This window comes from Ursus americanus, chromosome 7 (assembly GCF_024610735.1).
Source record: "Ursus americanus isolate L20-20 chromosome 7, mUrsAme1.1.p, whole genome shotgun sequence".
Lineage (NCBI taxonomy): Eukaryota > Metazoa > Chordata > Mammalia > Carnivora > Ursidae > Ursus > Ursus americanus.
The window spans coordinates 36,448,439-36,467,869 of NC_142133.1; the positions used below are offsets into that span (position 1 = coordinate 36,448,439).

Genomic DNA, 19,431 nt, shown 5'->3' on the forward strand with positions numbered 1-19,431 from the left:
CACAAGCAGAGGGAGCTGCAGGCAGAGGGAGAAGCAGGCCCTGAGGTGGGGCTTGGTCCCAGGACCGTGGGATCATGACCCAAACCAAAGGCAGATGCTAAACCGACTGAGCCACCCAGGTGCCCCCATGAATGAGTTCTTGAGAGGTTATGAAGATGGCTGAGATCTAAGAAGGCCAACTAGACACAACGAGATGGCCTACTTATTCCTGGTGACTTCTAGCCTGGCTCTGGTTATAATATGACATTTTGCATTTGTTGTGTGACACGGAATGATGAACATCAGTGAAGAGCAAACATGATTTCTGTCCTTTGGACCCTTCTAGTTTGATTGGTAAAGAGAAGCCCAAAGCTTCCTGTTGTGCGGCGCATGGTGCTTGGTGAACTGGAGACAGTCTTGGTCCACAGTGGCTGCCTCTGCGGGTGTTCAGAGTGTAAGCTGTTAGAAGGCATGGAACATGTGCATTGGTTATTCTAGGTCTTGTTTTCAACTAAGATTTTTGTCTTCCTCCTGTATCAGGTGATTGACTCAGTAGGTCAAGGAAGAGGTGGAGATGTTCATGTCTACCGAATACTTTGGGTGATCTGTGCTGCAGAGGTCCGGGATCTGCACTTGAGGGAGCTCTACCCTATAGCTTTTGAGTGCTGATGAAGCCCTTGAAGAGGTCTTGGATACTTGTTTCTCAAGTCAAATGACACTTCTTTCATAGTGTAGAACAGTGTGGCAGTGGCTCTCCTCCCATCAGCCCTAGCCCAACACAAGCAGCCAGCGTTTTGAGCAGTAAGAACTCAAGCCAAGTCGCTTCTGCGGAGACAGCCAGCCACCTTCACATCTCCTGTGGTCCAGATCACTAGGGGCCAGCTCTCAGCAAGTCCCATACATCTGGTAAAAAGCTTGCAAAGAGAAGGACATAGAGGAGGTGTCTTTGCTATATCTCACAGTCCTAAGAACACTTATTAGTGTCAGGGAGCTTTGGAGGAGTTTTTGTTTGTTTTGTTTTGTTTTTAAAGATTTATTTTAGCGCACAGCGGGAGGGGCACAGGAAGAGGGAGAGAGACCCTCAAGCCGACTTCAAGCTGAGCGCAGAGCTGATGTGGGGCTTGGTCTTATGACCCTGAGATCACAACCTGAGCCAAAACCAAGAGTTGGGCACCTAACTGACTGTGCCACCCAGGCGCCCCTGGAGAAGCTTTTTATGTGATCTTGGGACCAGGAACAAGCAGTATTTTGGATTTAGAATCTAAAATCTCATTGGTGGAGAGTGTATAATAGAACATAAACATAAGAGTTTATAGTCTTCAAGAATATGGCGATCTCTCTTCCTTACCATTGTCTAGGCTCTACTATTTCCATTGGGAGAGCTGAGCAAGGAGCACATCTTGATCGATTTTTTTAGTCCTAGTACATAAGTATTGAATAAACGTTAGTTAAAAAAAAAATAAAGACAATGGGGTGCCTGGGTGGCCCAGTTGGTTGAGTCCAACTTGTGATTTCGGTTCAGGTCATGGTCTCAGGGTTATGGGATTGAGCCCTGCATCCAGTCTCCACGCTCAGCTGGGAGTCAGCTTGGGATTCTCTCCCTCTGCACCTCCCCCATCTTGTGTGCGTGTGCTTGCTTGCTCGCTCTCTCATAAATAAATAAATCTTTTTTAAAAAAAAAGACAGTATTAAAGTGTACAAGGTCCAGGGGCGCCTGGGTGGCACAGCGGTTAAGCGTCTGCCTTCGGCTCAGGGCGTGATCCCGGCGTTCTGGGATCGAGCCCCACATCAGGCTCCTCTGCTATGAGCCTGCTTCTTCCTCTCCCACTCCCCCTGCTTGTGTTCCCTCTCTCGCTGGCTGTCTCTATCTCTGTCGAATAAATAAATAAAATCTTAAAAAAAAAAATAAAGTGTACAAGGTCCAATGTGTTCCTAGTTCCTTTAGCCAGAGATGTGATGGGTGGCTTATTTTCCAGTTAGTAACAGAGGTTGCAGTGCAGAAAGTCATTGTCATTTTTAATGGGTTTCTCCCCCTTTCATTTAAACTTGGAGTCTCCTTCCCTAATAACAGGAGCAGTTACTGGCATTCCATACTATCAAGGCACTGGAGACGAGCCTGAAACAGCCTTGTGCCAAGGCAAGAGCTTAGAACAGGAACTGGCCTCAAGTGAAGCCCACACACTACTTTCATCTGCCTGTGTGATTTCATGACCAGCACAGCCTCATCTGTCACATTCATTCAGCAAACACTGAATGTCTGCTGGCTGTGAGGGGTGCTCTGAGGATTAAAAATGAGTACACCCTTACACCTTATACCAGCTGCGAAGCTGGCAAAAATTTCTGGAACTGCATGTTTACAATATCTGCTTTTCTGTAATGTATTCAAGTATGTTTAATGAAATGTTTCAAGTGCATGAATACAACATTCACATCTTCAAGGGTATGAATAGTTCAGGCCTGTGTGTACATAGTGATGGTATCTCAGAAAGCTCTACACAGGCTCAGGTATTTCCCCCGTGGTTTTAGGAAGGCAGCAAAGAAATAACAGCACTCAAAGCAAAACCCACGGGCCATGGTCTGGTCCCATGATCTTTTTGCCACGTGATAAAGCCCCGTCAGAGAATCACTGGGAGGTTGGAGCTAGGTGTACACTGAATAAATACGGATACCAAACATCCCCACAACAGAACGGTGCCTGTTTGTTAACCCCGTAGGCCTGGTACCGAGGACAGTGCTTGGTCCCTAGCAGGCTCTCACACTTGTGCAGGAGTTGAAAGGCAGATTCAGAACCTTTGCTTGTTTTCTAGATAGGAGTCAGGTTTCCCCTGGTAGGAAGATAACAGCTATCCAATTTCCTTTCGGGTCCAAGGATTTCCTGTTTACCGCCTTTGTTCAGAGCTGTGCACATCACCGTGCGCATTACTGCCGCTATGTATTAAGCCCCCTCCCCATGCCAGGCAGTATTTTGAAATTCGGTCTGATTTTCACCGCAGTCCTAGGAGGGAGGTGTTGCGTCTTTATAGATAAACTGAGGTGCAGGCTGAAGGCACTGAGAAGGTGCTGGAGGTGGGATTCACTCAGGTCTGCCACTTCCAAACCAACGCGTTTACTACTTTGCAACACTATTTAGAACGGAAAACGATGCAACTAAAACCATGATCCGTCTTGAGACAGAAATCTCACAAGGGGTATCTGCGTGGCCGGTCAGTTAAGTGTCTCTTGGTTTCTGCTCATGTCATGATCTCTGGCTTGTGAGATCAAGCCCTGAGTCAGGCTCCACGCTCAGTAGGGAGTCAGCTCGAGATTCTCTCTCCCTCTGCCCGCCCCCTCCCTCCACCAAATGAATAAGTCTTTAAAAAAAAAAAAATCTCTCAGAAACACACACCACACATACATTCCCTGTACGATGATATATAATCACCCAACCTTAGGAAAAACAGATCCCACTGCCGGCAAGTAAATACATTTTATTCCTCATATTATTGAGATTTTTCCACAGCTGCCATTTGGTTTGCATAGCAAAATTTTTAAAAAGTAACTTTTCCCCATTTTTGATATTTTTATGAAAATCATTTTCTTCGATTTTAAAGCCCTGCCCCTCCCCCAAAGACATATTAATAACTACCACGTTATGTGTGTTTAGAGGAGAAAAAAGGAACGGAAACAGCTTTTAAACACTTGTGAAACAGGGCTCAAAGCCGAAAGTCAAGACGGAGGCCCGCTGGAGGTGCTAAGCTGCCCCGGGCACATCAGCGCTCCGCCATCCACACCACGACGGGGAAGCCACGCGCAGACCCTCGCGGCTTCTCGCTCCACGCTCCGCTCCCTCTCTCCTCCCCTCCCGCTCTGCTGGCGCCCGGCTCTCCAAACCCATCCAACGAAGGCAGCGCAATCTTGAACACGTGTTAACTCTGTAATGGAGACAATACTGCATTGGGAAAGTTCAGAGATTCCCCTCCATCCAGTTCGGGAGGATAAAATATCCAACAGAGCACAGATGGTTTCACTTTCGTGTCCACTCAAAACATACTCGTTCAATGATCAGATGCTTCAGAAGTCCTGATGTGTAGACAGCACAAAAGTTCCTTATAAAAAAGAAGTTGCAAAACTATAAAAATTTCTGCAGCAGTGTAGGCTCGTCGCGAGGAGCTACTGATGGCGACGCTGGTCGGGATGAGTTGTTCATGAGCTGGGCGCCACAGCCTGCCTACGGTCCTGCGCTCCGCGGGTTCTGTTTAGCCCCCAGGAGGCTGACATCTAAGGTTACAAGACTCCCTGCTGACAAAACGTGGCATATCCATCCATGGAATACCACTGAGCAGTCTGGAAGAACAAACTACCAACACAAGTTATACCTCATGGATCAAACTCAAAAATATGCTCAGGGAAAAAGCCAGTTGCAGGGTTCCATTGATATGATGCCCGGAAAAGGCAAATTTGTAGAGACAGAAAGATAAGTGGTTGCCCAGGGCTGGGAACAGGGACTATGATGTAAATGGACACAAAAGATCTCATGGGGTGGGATGGAAAATGTCTAAAGCTGAGTATGTTTTATGTTGTGGTCTCACCACTCAGGACACGTACTAAAATAACCAAAATGTATACCTGAAATGGGTGAATTTTATATGTAAAATATGCCTCAATAAAGTTGTTAAAAAATAATAATGCCTGCTTCCCAAACCACATAACAAGCATTAAACATTTCTGAAGGCTCAATTACTGGGGCAGGATTATCACTTAGTGTCTCGTTACCAGTGAAAACACTGTACCATTTTCTAGTAAATAGCTTAGAGTTTCACCATGTACACCAGAACTGGGTCAATCCTCCTGTTCTCTCCACTCATTTTCCAAACTATTGCATTATCCCCTGGGAGAGTGGCTGGGGATACACAGTCTTCCCCAGTAGGTGGCCATCCCCAAATCTTGGGCAAATCTGTGAGGTGTCTGCTCATCCCCATACCTAAACGTCACCTAAACCAAGAACCACCATTAACCTGCGATCCTGGGACCCTTATCGAAGAACAGCAGTCCTCTCTGATCACAGCAGGGTCGATTTCCGGGCACCTGATGTTTCTACATGGGGTCTGCAGCAGCATTAACACGAGAGGATTCAGTCAAGTGGTTTCTTGGAGCTCCTTCTTCACACAACTTTCCTCTCTGACATATATAATTGCTAGAGTATTGTAATGACCTCCTTACTCCCTAGCCTCTCCAAAATCAAGACACAATTTAAGGACAATACACAATTTTAAAAAATGCTGCTTAGTATTTCACTAAAACATTTTTAAAGCCATAGTTAGCATTATAACCTTGAAGAGACTCCAGCTGTTTTGATTTTGAAAACTAAAGGTGCTGCAAAAGTCCAGCCTCTTCCTTACAGTCTGTTTTGGCTTGACCATACGTGACCCCAAAAGTCAACTGCTGCAGTCAGAAACGCCCAGAGACCCACAGCTGCAGGTGCTCAGGCCTGTGCTGTAGCTGTCAAGTTTCCCACTTCGGTTCAAAGGCCCGGAGAAACTGAAAAGGCATTTTCTTGTTTTTTTCTCTTGAAGGGCAAGAGGTAAAATAATTTTCATCTTGGAGTTTAGAATCCAATAATCACAAAACTCAGAAATCAGTCACTAATAAACTTACACTGGGACCAGCCAGAACTGGCACTCATTGAAAACGCACACTCTATCTCTATACGAATTCTCAAACTTCCAATTGCCAACAGAACAAGTTTAAACACAGTAGTGGCTTAAATTCAAAGTCAAAATAATCACTTATAAAGTACCTGCCTCACCTTTAAAAGGTCACGCACCCAGACTGGTTCCTATGAGGAAAGGTCGGAGACAGGGCCCCCCAGCCTTTCCCCAGCAAAGGTCCAACAAGACCCCCATGCATTTTCTAATAAGGAGCTGGCAAACTCTCTAGCTGAGCCTATGATCTGGGTGACAATTGTGCTCCCGCCTCACAACACACAACTGACGGAGAAAAGAGCTGGGCTATGGAAAGAAACTTTGCAGCACAAGAAAAGTGTCGTGCTGCTAGCTGCTTCTGGCTCCTGGAGTCAGCACACTCTCATGTCTGAATGGGACTGGGAAGTCCAGCCTTCAGGTTCCACTGCTCATCTGGCAGGAAGCTCTCTTACTTGTGACCAAATCTACCTTGTGAAACCGTGCTAAAGACTGACATCCAAAATGGAACTCCACAGCAGACAGACAAGCCCTTGCACTGCACCCAACATCTCAGCCTATCCTGGTCAGGAAAGCAACCTTCAGGATGAAGAAATAGCTCCAGCCGGATCCCTATAGGACTTTCCAGACTGGGAGCCACACTAGAATCCATTGTATCTTTGTGACGGAGACGCCCATGCTCTAGAAAATGGCTCTTTCTGCAATCTCAATATATTCCCCACAGCCTTCAGGACTCTGAGCTTGGACAAGCTAATGGAGACTGAAGGAGGAAACAGAGCCCTGGGACAGACCTCTCTATTCCTGCTCTTCCAAGGCCCTCTCCCTATTAGAGGCAACGACCCCAGCTGAAAGCTGAAGCTGCAATAAAGAAGTTTCTTTATCCATAGCCGTCCCTGGAAATGAGTTAAATGTTCCATTCTCTTGAGGCAGAGGCTTTGGGAGTTAATGTGCACACCTGGCAACAGAAGCTCCTTAAGCTACTCTCCTTTGACATGTGGCCTAACGGGGAAGGCCATTCTTCAAATGATGCCATCCTGTAGACTCAAATGAGGAAAAGATGTGGGTTTGTATTTTAAATCTGACACTAGCCTGTGGCTGTTCAAAAAGTCAACAAGGGAGCACCTAAGAAAAGGGAGAAATTCCGAAGCTTTCTAGACACCGGTCCTTTTCCTTCCAACCTCTGTCCCATATTCACATGCTGAATTTACACAGACTTTATCTCATTACATGGCCTTTTCCTGATAGGCCTGTCACACAACACAGCAGCAGTCACACAGAAGCCGCTGTCCCCTCCCCAGGCCTCTGCAAGTCCTCATCCTAGGTGGATGGCCAAGACTACACACATTCTCCCTTAGACCTGATTCTGCCGCCTACATCTTTATAACACAAAGGCAGCTTCTCATGCCCAGTTTAATCCCTTATGAGTATCAACAAAAACCCCCTGTGATTTATAGTCAGGAAAAACAAAAGGAATATACCCAAAGACCCCAACCTAGAAAACCTGTAAAGCTGGGTATGTGGGAACAGCAAAATTTTATAATTGCTGAAACTGTCCCGGTGGGTCACATGGTCACATGGGTTAAGCAGGACTCCCTCTCCCAGGCTTTTTTTGAGTTCTTCTGCATAATTCTGTAAGGTGGGGAGAAGCATCCAAATTGTGAACTGAGCTTCTTGCTGGTGTCCTGAAAAATACATTTATGTGGGGAAAATTATTGGGAATAATTTTAAGGGAAGATACCAGGAGGATCAAGTCTTCATGGGGCTGGCAAAAAGTTGTCAAAATACTCTTAAGACACAATCAACAGGATTCAAGCTGGACTAGTCCAGACTGGAGCTGATGCCCAGCACAGCATGCCTCGCCTTCCCCTTTGGTAACAATATCTTTTCTTAAAAACAGAGGAGGCTAAGGGTGGAAGGGAAATAGGGGACTAGATGCCATGAGGGACAAAGTGACAAACCCACCCTAGAGCTCTTTTACCTCATAAATAATGAATAATGAGTTTGATGGTGGCTGTAAGCAGAGGCTTAAGAACAGGCCAGCAGTGACTGAGTGACCCAAATGACAATCACTGTCACAACCCACCCCTGCCGGTTTACAACCTTCATTAACCATCAGAAGAGTTACCATAAACCAGTACTTAAGTCTGTGTTTTCCTGAATGGGTTCCAGGCAAGGAGACGTGGGCTTGGCAGGCCATGGTAATCTGGTTCATCACAGGAAAGCCCTGGGGGTCAGGGGAGCGGGGCTGCGAACCCTGATTTGCAACACCTCCTTCTTCCACTTGTCCCTCTTCTCATCCAGCTTAACAGACTCAGTAAGTAGTTCTCCAAGTGTTCATTGCCCTTGGTAAGTGTACAGTAGGGTGAGAAGGGCATTCTTAAACACCCAGATTTTCTTGGTCAGCTTATTTTGTTTAAGCACACACAGCAGAACATTCCTGATGAAGGGGAAAAAGAATGCAATTTCCTTAACTCAAAAAGCTAATAATAACAACAACAACAACAACAACAACAACAACAATAATAGGAAACTGCTCCAAACCAAAGTCAGTAGAACAAAAGAGAAATACTCAGAGACTCAGAGGCTTGTAGAGTAAGACTCAGCACATTAGTTACTCCAGTCACAGTGTCAAGTTAAACCGCTATCCCCCTTCCCCACTGTGCACCCCTTGCCCGCCCCACCCCCTTCTTCAGCTCCGCCTCTTTGTGCAGCACTGTCCCCAGGTGTGGGGACATACAAGTTCTCCTCAAAGCTTTCTGTCAGCTCAGTACTTCACTCCTGGAATAAATTCCTTGGCATCCGGGTTCAGATTACTTTTGCTCTGAAATAAGAACCAAGAGATAATAAATCCCACTTTAAAAAGTTATTTTCTCCCTGCTTCCATTATGACCAATACCTTCCTCTCAGCCTCCAAGACAGAAAAAAGCTCACGCTGCTATTGCCAGGCTGCCCTCAATGGCTCCTGACATACTAAGCCTTGACCAACCTCATTTTCTCCTTTCTGCTTTAGACTCCTGTTCTCTTCATGATGCTTTCATTAGAGGCTTGCAAGTTTGACTCCAAAAATAATTTTTCAATTCACTGAGTACCTTAACTCGATGAAAATTCGAGTATTTCACCAAAGCAGTTTGGTGACCACAATCCCTTTATTTTCCACCTCGCTGTATTCTCTTTGGTTACCTACCCTCTTGTGAACGTCCAAAACCTGAGCAAACCACAGGGCCGTCATTTGGAACAGGAGTTCTGTGAGAACTAAGTCTCTCACAGAGTTCTGACTTTAAGTAAACATGAAAGGCAGGAAATTGGTTTATCCAGTCTTCTAATTTTAAGTGGAAAATGGCCTCTTAGGAGTATGTTCCTTCCAAAACCGCATCATTCAAAACTATAAATACAGATTTGAGGAATAGTGAAAGGAAAGAACAGCAAGTGATCATTTGAAATCAAACCTCTTCTGTGTTCAAATTCTCATCCTTAATCCCAATTCTACTTTGCAAGGCCCACTGGGGGAAATGAAAGCTGGCGCTGCTGCCACAGTAATGTTGTCACGACGCTGTGTGTGGTGCAATGCGTCTTCAGTGCATCCTCTTATCAATGCCCATGGGATGATGGGTGAAGAAACAGGGGCCAGAGACTCGCCCAAGGCGGTAGGGCCAGAAAGAAAGTCTGTCACTCCAAATCCTATATTCTTTTCACTATGTCTCATGTGCAACTACGTACAGCTCTTACCAAAATATCTTCAGAATCATGACCATCGCTGACGGACAGTCCATTTAACTGCTGCTGCAACTGTCCCATGGCCTGAGGCAGGTCCCGTGAGGGAATGAACCAGTCTTGGTCTTCTTCATCTAGCATCTCCTGGAAGCAGCGGTCCAAGAAGTCTTGCTCCTGCAGTTCCTCCTCCACCTAGCAAGCAAAGGTGAGGAGCTCACACTTACCATCCCAGTGTGACTCGCCCCCTTCCAGTTTTCTACCTCTTTCTTTCAGACATTATTAGTCTGCAGTTAAGAATGATCTTGTACGGGGTGCCTGGGTGGCTCAGTCGTTGAGCGTCTGCCTTCGGCTCAGGGCGTGATCCCGGTGTTCTGGGATCGAGCCCCACATCAGGCTTCTCCACCAGGCTTCTCCACTGGGAGCCTGCTTCTTCCTCTCCCACTCCCCCTGCTTGTGTTCCCTCTCTAGCTGGCTGTCTCTATCTCTGTCAAATGAATAAATAAAATCTTTAAAAAAAAAAAAAAAGAATGATCTGGTACGAGGTCTACTAAGAGTTACGATGCTTCGAATGACTGGCTAGAGAAAACACAAGTTTTAGTTTTTTCAACCAAATTCCATCAACAATAAAACTAAGGAAACAGTTATTCAGAAGAGCAGAAAGTCCAGGCCTTCACATCTCTTCCAACATCTCTATATGACACAGACACGTTCCATCCAGATGGCACTTACAGAAAATCATTTTAAAGCTTGAGGTTCTTCTCTCAATCTTGTTAAGAAGCAACTCTTCTTAAATTTCCCATTTTACAAGTACAAAAAAGTATAGGAATTACATAACTAGACCACTACCTGGATAGTGGAGATTAAATCAAAACCAACTCTCAGCTTCTGGCCCTCTTTTTTTGGTAATGAGGCCCCTAAAGGAGAAAAATTATTTCAGAACCTTAGAAAGATATAAAGAACACTTTTTGGCAAACCAACAGAAAATGATGTCATCAATGTAGGGATCCTTTCAAAACAAGGAAAAATATGAATATTTAAACAGCTCCGTGTTTCTTAAAGATTGTCCTAAACTAAAGCAATATGTATCTAGGATATTTTAAACCTCTTTGCAGACATCATTAACTCTTAGTAAAAAGAATGGTCCGCTCTGCAGATTAAGTGTGATTTTAACAGGCCCTGGGCTTTACGTTTGGCCATCCCTTTCCTGTGGGCTAGTGGCGACAGATGCGTAGCTCACTAGCACCACCATCAGAGGGGAAGTCAAGCAAAAAGAATCACCCAAACTAGGCCACATACTTATTCATGAATTCAAGTCACCAGCAGCACAAGACGTAAAAATAGTCTTCGACATTACAATTAGCCACACTGATCTCAAGTAAATTGGACAGTTACAAAGTACTTAACTAACAACCACCACGCAGTATTTCCAAGCCGTAAGACTTAACATGACTGCCCAAGATCTGCCTTGCCTCTACCCAAGAGCCTAATAGTGTGCTCCTCCTTACTAAATCCACCCTCATTCCCAGGTACAACCCACAGAAATGGTTACCTGGGCACAGGGATGTGACTGCAAGCGTGATCTCTGTGATAGTCACACAAATCATGACACAGTGAGCTGACTGGGTGGGGGTAACTTCTGGCTGCCCCACTAAACTTGCTTTCTTGTTCCCAGAGCACCAGGCTGTTAAGATCGCATTTCCTATGTCCCATGCTGGCAGTGGCCACGTAACTAATCATCATGTAATGTCCTCCCGAAAGGATGTGAACACTTTGGCATCACTTGGTTAAAAGGAGATCCCTTCCCTGGCCTTTAGCTCTCGCCCCTTCCCAGTGGCTAGACTTCCAGTTATCCTTCAGTCACTCAGCTGATCAACGCCCTGGCTGTGGCACAGCACCAGCACCGGAGAACCATGTGGTTGCAGAATCACTGTCTCCCTAGAATGCCTACCTTGGGCTATTAATGTCACAGAGATACAAGACAATGGATTACTGCTGAGACTTTGTTCAAACAGTCTAGCCTTTCCCCACCTAACACACTTCTCCATCTCAGACATACATTCTGCCAGTCCCTGAGTTCCCATATGGGGAGCATGCTAGGCTGGCCCGTCTACACATAGCTGCTATTCCCCAGAAGCCTATACCACAGCACCAGGGCATGAGATCCTCTTGTAATCAATGTGATGGAAAAGTATCAGTATCTTCCTCCAAAGTACCACACTCTGGTGTCTTACCAGCTGAAGAGGCTTCTTGGTCAGCCCAGACCAGGCCTCCATGCATTTTTAAATTATTCTCAAGCCAACAAACCCATTTCTTTTGTTACAGACTAATGGTAAAATATTATAGCTGTTGAGTTACATGCATCTTAGCCTTCCAGTTCTTTCTTTACCTGTCTGTTGAAATCTTCTTCATTCTCCATCCACATGTACTCTGCAAATGGGTTTTCCTTCTCATCATGCCCATTTAATCCCTGATCCTCTTTGGATTTTACATTAGGTGATGTGTTTGCTACGCTGGATCCATTCATTATGACAGAACCTAAACAGAAGCAAAAGAAAGGATCAAGGAAATGAAAACCTAGAACATCCAGATTCTTCCAGAAGCTTCTGAAGTTCTAAGTCAAAGTTATTAACTATAGATGAACAGAAACTATTAGTCTGTAACTGTTAGAAAACTAACCATATTCTGCAGTTATCAACTAAACAGACGTAGAATTCTTAAAGAGTTAAAAGAAAAAAACTGTCTAGGCTCAGTTAGCCTTTCTAGGCAAGTGGGAGGAGGAGATCTTTTCAAGTCCATTTTTTGCAGGTTCCAGAACCTAATCAAGATCACACAGCTTCCTTAATGTTTAAATAGGTAGAGGAAATGCATTCTTAATGACCACTGTGAGCGACTGCCCCTTATTCTGATTCTCAAGCTGTTTTTCTATAAAACATATTTCAAAAAATAATACACGCTCATTTTATTAATAAACAAAGAGGAGAAAATTAAGGTTACCAGTGTTAACCAACTATCCAGAGTTTTAAAAACGATTAACAGTGTAGTGCATATAACCTTTCTGACTTCCCCTATGTGTATGCAGACACAAAGACACACACATCCCCCAAGCACCCATTCTTAGACTAACAGCACGATGCACTATCATTTGCCTTTTCTCATTTCTGTGTTCATACTACCATACTGTATTTTGGGGTATTTCCAATGTTTCCATGTTATAAAGGTTAGATGAACTTCTTGTGTCCATCTTTTTCAGTGTTTTCCTTAGGATAACTCCTAGAAACTGAACTGCTACATTGGAAACTATGTTTGCTTTTTTAAAGGCTCTTGATTTATTGCCACACTGCCATGAGAATTTAAATTCCCACCAGTAGGATATCAGTGCCTATTCTTCTGCACTGAGTATTATTATTTTTTAAACCATTGCCAATCTCCTAAGAGAAAAATTGTCACTTATGGTTTACATTTACGTGAATATTTTGAGATATACTTACCGGTCATTTGAGTTCTTATTTTGTCATTTTTCTGCTCAAGTATTTTGACCATTTTTCTATCAGGGTATGTATCTTTTCTTTATCTGCTATAAGGACTTTAATTATATTTGTCATAATTTTTATTTTTCATAAAAGAACATATAAATTAAAAATACTGTATTTGTTTTGTTTTCTTAATTTTTTGGTGGCAGTTTTTGCTGGCCTTAATTTTTGTCTACATCTTGTGTAAGTGTCTGCCTGGCTATAGCTTTTTAAAGTACATATATATTTTTTTAATTGCTTACACTTGGCTTCCAAACCCACACTGATGTGTTTGCTATCATCTGGGGTCTGTCTCTTTTCTGTTCTTTACTTAAATCTTAACCATTGTACAAAAATCACTGTAGTCTTTACTCACCGCTTCCCTCATGTTCCTGTACCTTGTGAGCTCAGTGTTCATACTACTTAACTATTCTGTTTCATATGCATATTTTTTCTCTTCCCAATTAGATTCTCAACTTGTGAAAAGCAAGATAGAGGTTTATAATCTCAATCTCAACCATCTCCTCCCTCATCCTCCTTGAGGCATCTTTAAGTTTCCTTTAAATTTTTTTCCTCACTCATTTCCATCTTGGCAACATTCATGAAAAAGTCTTTCTCTGCTTCCAGGTACACTAAAAAATTATTGCTTACTCCCCCTTAAAGTTCTTGCAATTTTCTAACCTGTTATGAACAGCAGAAAATCTGATTTTCTTAAAAGACAAGGTAGAATTGTCATGAGGAAGGAATTAGATGAAAATCCAACCCACTGATATTTCAAAAAGAATTTCATTTATGAAAGAACCCATTTAATTCACTAGTGGTTTAAATAGGTCACCTAGTATAAAATATATTGGTTTAAAACATTTTAAATGGACACAAAAGAAATCAATATTATTCCAAATACTGCTCTATAATAATAATTCTATAAGCCTAAAGAAGGTAGGGAGCCAGTTCAATTTTACCACCTCCATTTGCAACATAACAATGACAGACACAAGTCTGCTCTAAATGCCAGGGCAACTGCATGAGTAAGTACGGTATCCCTAAACACAGAGACTTTTAAAGGACCTGACCCTTCCTGGGTAGCAGGTTAAACAGTATTATATTTCCAAAACTCATTTGGCAGTTGGTTACAACCAGCACACTGATTTTTCCCCATCATTATGGAAATCACCCAGACAGAACCAGTATTCAATTTTCTAAAATATCTGCCTTTGCCTAAAAAATCCTAAGTGCACATGGCCGTAAGGAAAAAGAAAAGGCAGACAAAGAACAGAATAACCCATCTAATTCCAGAGTCAGGTGGACTGCAGAGAGCAAACCACAGGATGCTCTTGTTCATGAGAAAGGGAATGGAAATGTGCCATAATCCCAACATGGGGATGTTACCCACTTTAATGCAAACACTTTGGATTAGTTGAAAACACTGAGATATGGGACTGTTAATACTAGGAAGGTGGTTCTCAGTAGGCTATATGGTGTTGATTTGTAGTTTATACCATTTGGAAAGCTTAGGTTTCCCTAAATAGAAGCAATCCAATAACTTAATTTGTATAATGTTTAACAATTTATTTTTTTTAAATTTTATTTATTTGTTTGTCAAAGACAGAGAGAGAGCACAAGGAGGGGGAGCGGCAAGCAGAGGGAGAAGCAGACTCCCCACTGATCAAGGAGCCCGATGTGGGACTCGATCCCAGGACCCTGGGAGCATGACCTGAGCCAAAGGCAGACATTTTAACCGACTGAGCCACCCAGGTGTCCCTAATGTTTAACAATTTATAAAGTACTTTCGTATCTATGCTCTAACTTCAGGCACATAATCTATCCAACTTCATTCTAAAAAGAAAAACAACAACAACAACAACAACACAACAACAACATCCAGATAGTGCTATATGTAAGACCAAGGAAGGTACCAGATTTAAGGGTTAAGCAACTTGAGTTGCTGGGTTAGCTCAAGAAGAACACTGCTTTGTTGGCCTACTGGGTGACAATGCACTGGTGCTTAATGTGCCCCTTAGACTTTAGTAGTGGGGTGGGAATGGGGAGATTTTGCTGGATACTGGTAATTCCTAGGTAAGGCATTTGGGGAATGCCTTCCAACTCGGGGAAGACACCAAGTAAGACAGGACCACTGCCCATAACTTCATTGACTTTCCTGCCTCCAGAGTTTCATGTAACATTCTCTTCCTGGTGCCAGCTCCTTTCTAGTTCACCATCCGCTATGCTTGCCCTCTTAAGTATCCAGTATTTTCCTAACTCTCCTATTTTGACCTTTGATTTCATTATTTTACTTGATCCTCACCCACATCGAGGTACATTATGTGTCATCCTAGTGTAGTGGGGACAAAGAAAATACCCCCAAAGCTTCCAGAGATGGGGGAAATGCTTGGGTATGTAAGTAGGATCACAAATCAGAATGGCTGCCATGTTGTCAGCTATGTTACGGAGAGGCCCATGTGACAAGGAATTGAATCCTGTTAACAACCATGTGAGTGAGCTTAGTTCATCTCTCCCCAGTGAGGGTGGCTTCAGATGAGATAGCCATCCCAAGTGACAACTTGACTGGAACTTCGTAAGAGACTCTGAGGTAGAAGCATACCGAGCTGCTCCCAGATTCCTGACCCACAGAAACTGTGAGATAATAAATGTTTGCTGTTTCAACCTGCTAAGCTTTGCAGTAAGTTGCCACATGGCAATAGATAATACAGGTATTTGATAAACAATGACAACTAGTTCTACCGTATAAATCACCAGTTGCCACATCTTTCCTCTTATCTATCTAGGGAACACGTGTGCAGTGTGAAGTAGGTCACAGTTTGAGAAGTTCTTCAAGAATTAAACCTCAACAGTAGGTAAGAATTTATGTCTGGCCTGCCTCTATATTGCATTATGAAATCTGAGAACTATTTCAAATTTATTCCCTCTCTACCTCAGTTTCCCTCTTATACACAACATGGCAAACATGCTGAAAATGGAAAATAAGAGCTGTCATTTTGGATTAAGATGGGAAAGCATGTAGCCAGCACAGGGTCAAAACAGGGATGCTAAGGCCTGCTAGGCATTTGATTTAGTACTTTACCGTGGTCAAGGGTTCACGTCTAAAATACTGGGCTTACAAAAGGGGCCTCAGTTCCCAACCATAAAGAACTTCAGAACTTTTAGTGTGCCTAGGACATTTCTACAATACATGCTTCATCAGTTCAACACTCTGAACACCCACAACTTTCATATCCAGTGCGCTCATACCAGAAACTAGCTATTCTTTGAACCTGAGATTTTTTCAGAAGCTATAAACCTGGATTGTGCCCATGATAACAGCTTGACTCTGAAGAATACTTGGGACTTTTGGCTGAATTATCCGGAAAAAGTCTACTGAGCAATTGCTATAAAAACTAGTCTCTACTATTCTGTTTCCTACAGTTTTGTGAACTTTGTTCCTTCGGTTAATACCATTTTTTAAATTAAATATTGTGAATAACAGTTTAAAATGTTATTGTAGTTCAAATATGCGGCACTAGATTCAGGTTTGGTCCATTCTCAGTTACATCTTAGCAACTCGGGTCATTAGATGCACTGCACTTACTCATTAATATAGGGTGCCTATTTGCCCTAAATGCTGTGCTTGATTGATGCTTTGACAGGGTATACGGTCCTTGCCCTGGTGGTATTTACATTCTGTCAGGAGAGAGACAATAATAAGGATAATTATGGTCCATGTTATAAAAGGCAAAGTAAAACTAGAAAACAATGGGGACGGTGGGAGGGACCTAATCAAGTCTAAGAGTGAGGGATGGTTAGGAAGGGTTTTCCTGAGTAAACAACACTTTCTTTGATACCCGAAGAATATAAGTTAGCTAGCAATAGGGAGAAGAGAGTGTATGGGCCAAGCATAAGAATCCCAAGATGGGCCACTTTGGCATAAAGATTATTTTGAGATAAAAGCAGCTGAAACCCAGCAGATTCAGGAAAAGCACTTTACCTCCCCCTCAATTGCCTAAATTTACATTGGAAAGAAGAGCCTGTACCAGGAAGAGAGCTACTAACAAAGATTCCTCTTTACCTAAGAAATTTATCTGTATAACAGGGCAACCTTTGTTTTCCCAACATCTTTTCTTGCCATCCTGCTAAAGGTCTTTCTCCCCTTCGTATCCTTCTACCTCTCTCCTTAACTCAGGATGTCATATAAGCTTCAAGTCACTCAACTGTTTTTGGAATTTCATGTCTGTGTGGATTTCCATACATATGAAACTAAATTTGATTTTACCTGTTAATCTCTCTCATGTGAATTTAATTCTTAGTCCAGCCAGAAGAACCTTGGAACAAGGAAAATTTCTTCCTTCCCAATGAGGGAAATACATGTGTATAGATTCAGAGTCAGGAAGGAACTCTCAGGAAATACAAGATGGTAGGGATGCATACAGTTGGAGGGTCAAAGGAGAATGGCCAGGAAGAGAGATGAAGTTGCAGAGATAGATGGGGCCAGATCATACAAGACATTAGATGCTACATGAAAGATTTTAAATTTTATTCTAAAAGCAATAAAAGCCTTCAAAAAGGGAGTCCAACAGCACAGTGATATGAGTCAATTTATATTTTGAAATCACTCAGGCTGCCATGCGGAAAATGGATTGGAGAGACTGACAGTGGATAATGGGAGACCAGTAAGGCAGCTAATGCACTATCCAGATGAAAAAATGGTGGCTGCTTAAGACTAAGGTAATGGCAGTAAGAGAGTAGGCAGATTCTAAAACTATTTTAGGTTGTTTTTGGTGATGGATGTGGGGAGATAGAGTGAGGGAAATATCAAGGATAACTTTGGCACAAGCAACTGGGTGGATGGTAATGTCGTTCACTGAGTTAAGGAATTCTGTGGGAAGGGCAAACTTTTCTTGGGTGGTGATGAGGAGTGGGGGTAAAAGGGGTGATGTGTTCTATTTTGGACACATTAAATTTATAATGTCTCCGAAACACTCAAATGACTATGTTAAGTAGGTTATCTATATGCATCAAGAATAGGAAAGGTCTGGCTAAATAAAGAAATTTGGAGTGGTTGTTTATATAAATGGTAATAGAAATCATGGGGCTAGAAGATATTACCTAGAGAGAAAGGGCAAAGTGAGGTGAGAAGAGGTTCCAAGACCCAGATCTGACACATGTGAACATTTTTAAAATTAGTCAGGTAAAGAAGGAGGAGAATATAGAAATGGAAAGTGAGAAGAACCCACAGAGTTAAGAAGGAAACCAGAAGAAGAGTATGGCACCACGGAAATCAAGGGAAGAGAGAACTCCATATAGTGAGTTGAATGGTAGCCCCCCAAAAGATATGTCCACATCCTAATCCCTAGAACCTATGAGGCCACCTTATTTGAAATACAGGTCTTTGCAGATGTGACTAAATTAAGAACACCGAGATAAGTAGATCATCCTAGATTATCCCAGGAGGCCCTAAATCCAATGACAAGTGTCCTTATAGAAGAAAAGCAGAGAAGAGAAGGAGACAATATGACCATGGAGGTGGAGATTGGAGTGATATGGCCACACATTAAGGTATGAATACCTAGAGCCACCAGAAGCTAAAGAGGCAATGAAGAGATTTTCCCTCTCCTAAAGCCTCCAGAGGGAGTGCAGTCTGGATGACACCTTAATTTTTTACTTCTGGCCTCCAGAACTGCAAGAGAATACATTTATGTTGGTTTAAACTACGAGTTTGTGGTAATTTGTTACAACCACCACAGGAAACTAATAAGTCCAGGACCATGGAGGTCTCCAATGACCTTAATGAGAGCAGTTTCCATGAAATGAGGAAGAAAGCCAAATGGAGGGCATGTGAATTGCATGTGACAGGAAGTATTAGATAACTCCTTCAAGGAGTCTAGCTGCCAAGGAAAGGGACAGGAATGGACAGAAACTAGAGGGGTGAGAGATCTCTGGAAACTATTTTTAATGACTGGAGAGTCTAAAGCTTATTTAAATGTTCACAGAAATGGTCTAGTGGACAGGGAGAGCCTACAGAAACTGGAGAAAGAAGGAATGACTGATTGTGTAGGCCATGGGAAGGTAGGAAGGGATACCTACCTGTTCATTTTTTGAATAGCTAATACATTCCCTGATTCAAAATCTAAATGCCAGGGTTTCTTAATTAGTAATAGATAGTTGCAAGATGAGCATGTAGTCAGAGCTGAGAGAAGAAGAGCATCAGGAGAGAGATTTTATCTATCACAAAGCCATATGAAACATCTTTACTCCATAGCAGGATATCTCACTTACCTGGTGGCAAGAATGCTTAGGCCCTTGTTAGGAAGGAAAAAAATTTGCTCTACTTTTCAACATTCTTTTAGCTGGTCTAAATATCAAACTGAGACGACTCAGATTAGGAGGAGAAAATCAAAAGTCTACCAAGTATACCTCTTGTAGATATGGGAGAGACCCAGGAAAACTCAGTAACTCACTGAAATGGCTAGCGGCTTCACCTTAAATACCACCTCCAGCTAGAGACAAAAGAAAAGGTTGGGGGTGGGAAGTCAGTAATGGAAGTTTACAAGAAAAGCACA

The 19,431-nt window shown here is 42.9% G+C and overlaps 1 protein-coding gene across 1 annotated transcript in view; it reads right to left on the minus strand.

The window, feature by feature from the left end:
• Positions 1 to 3,426: 3,426 nt before the first annotated feature.
• Positions 3,427 to 19,431, minus strand: part of PAIP2B (poly(A) binding protein interacting protein 2B) — a 32,653-nt gene continuing 16,648 nt past the window's right edge. The window contains exons 2-4 of the mRNA XM_045788225.2: positions 11,755 to 11,903; positions 9,384 to 9,560; positions 3,427 to 8,478 (exon numbers count right to left, since the gene is read on the minus strand). Coding sequence (XP_045644181.1) covers positions 8,422 to 8,478; positions 9,384 to 9,560; positions 11,755 to 11,892 — 372 coding nt within the window. The 5' untranslated portion in view covers positions 11,893 to 11,903 and the 3' untranslated portion in view covers positions 3,427 to 8,421. The remainder of the gene's footprint in view (positions 8,479 to 9,383; positions 9,561 to 11,754; positions 11,904 to 19,431) is intronic.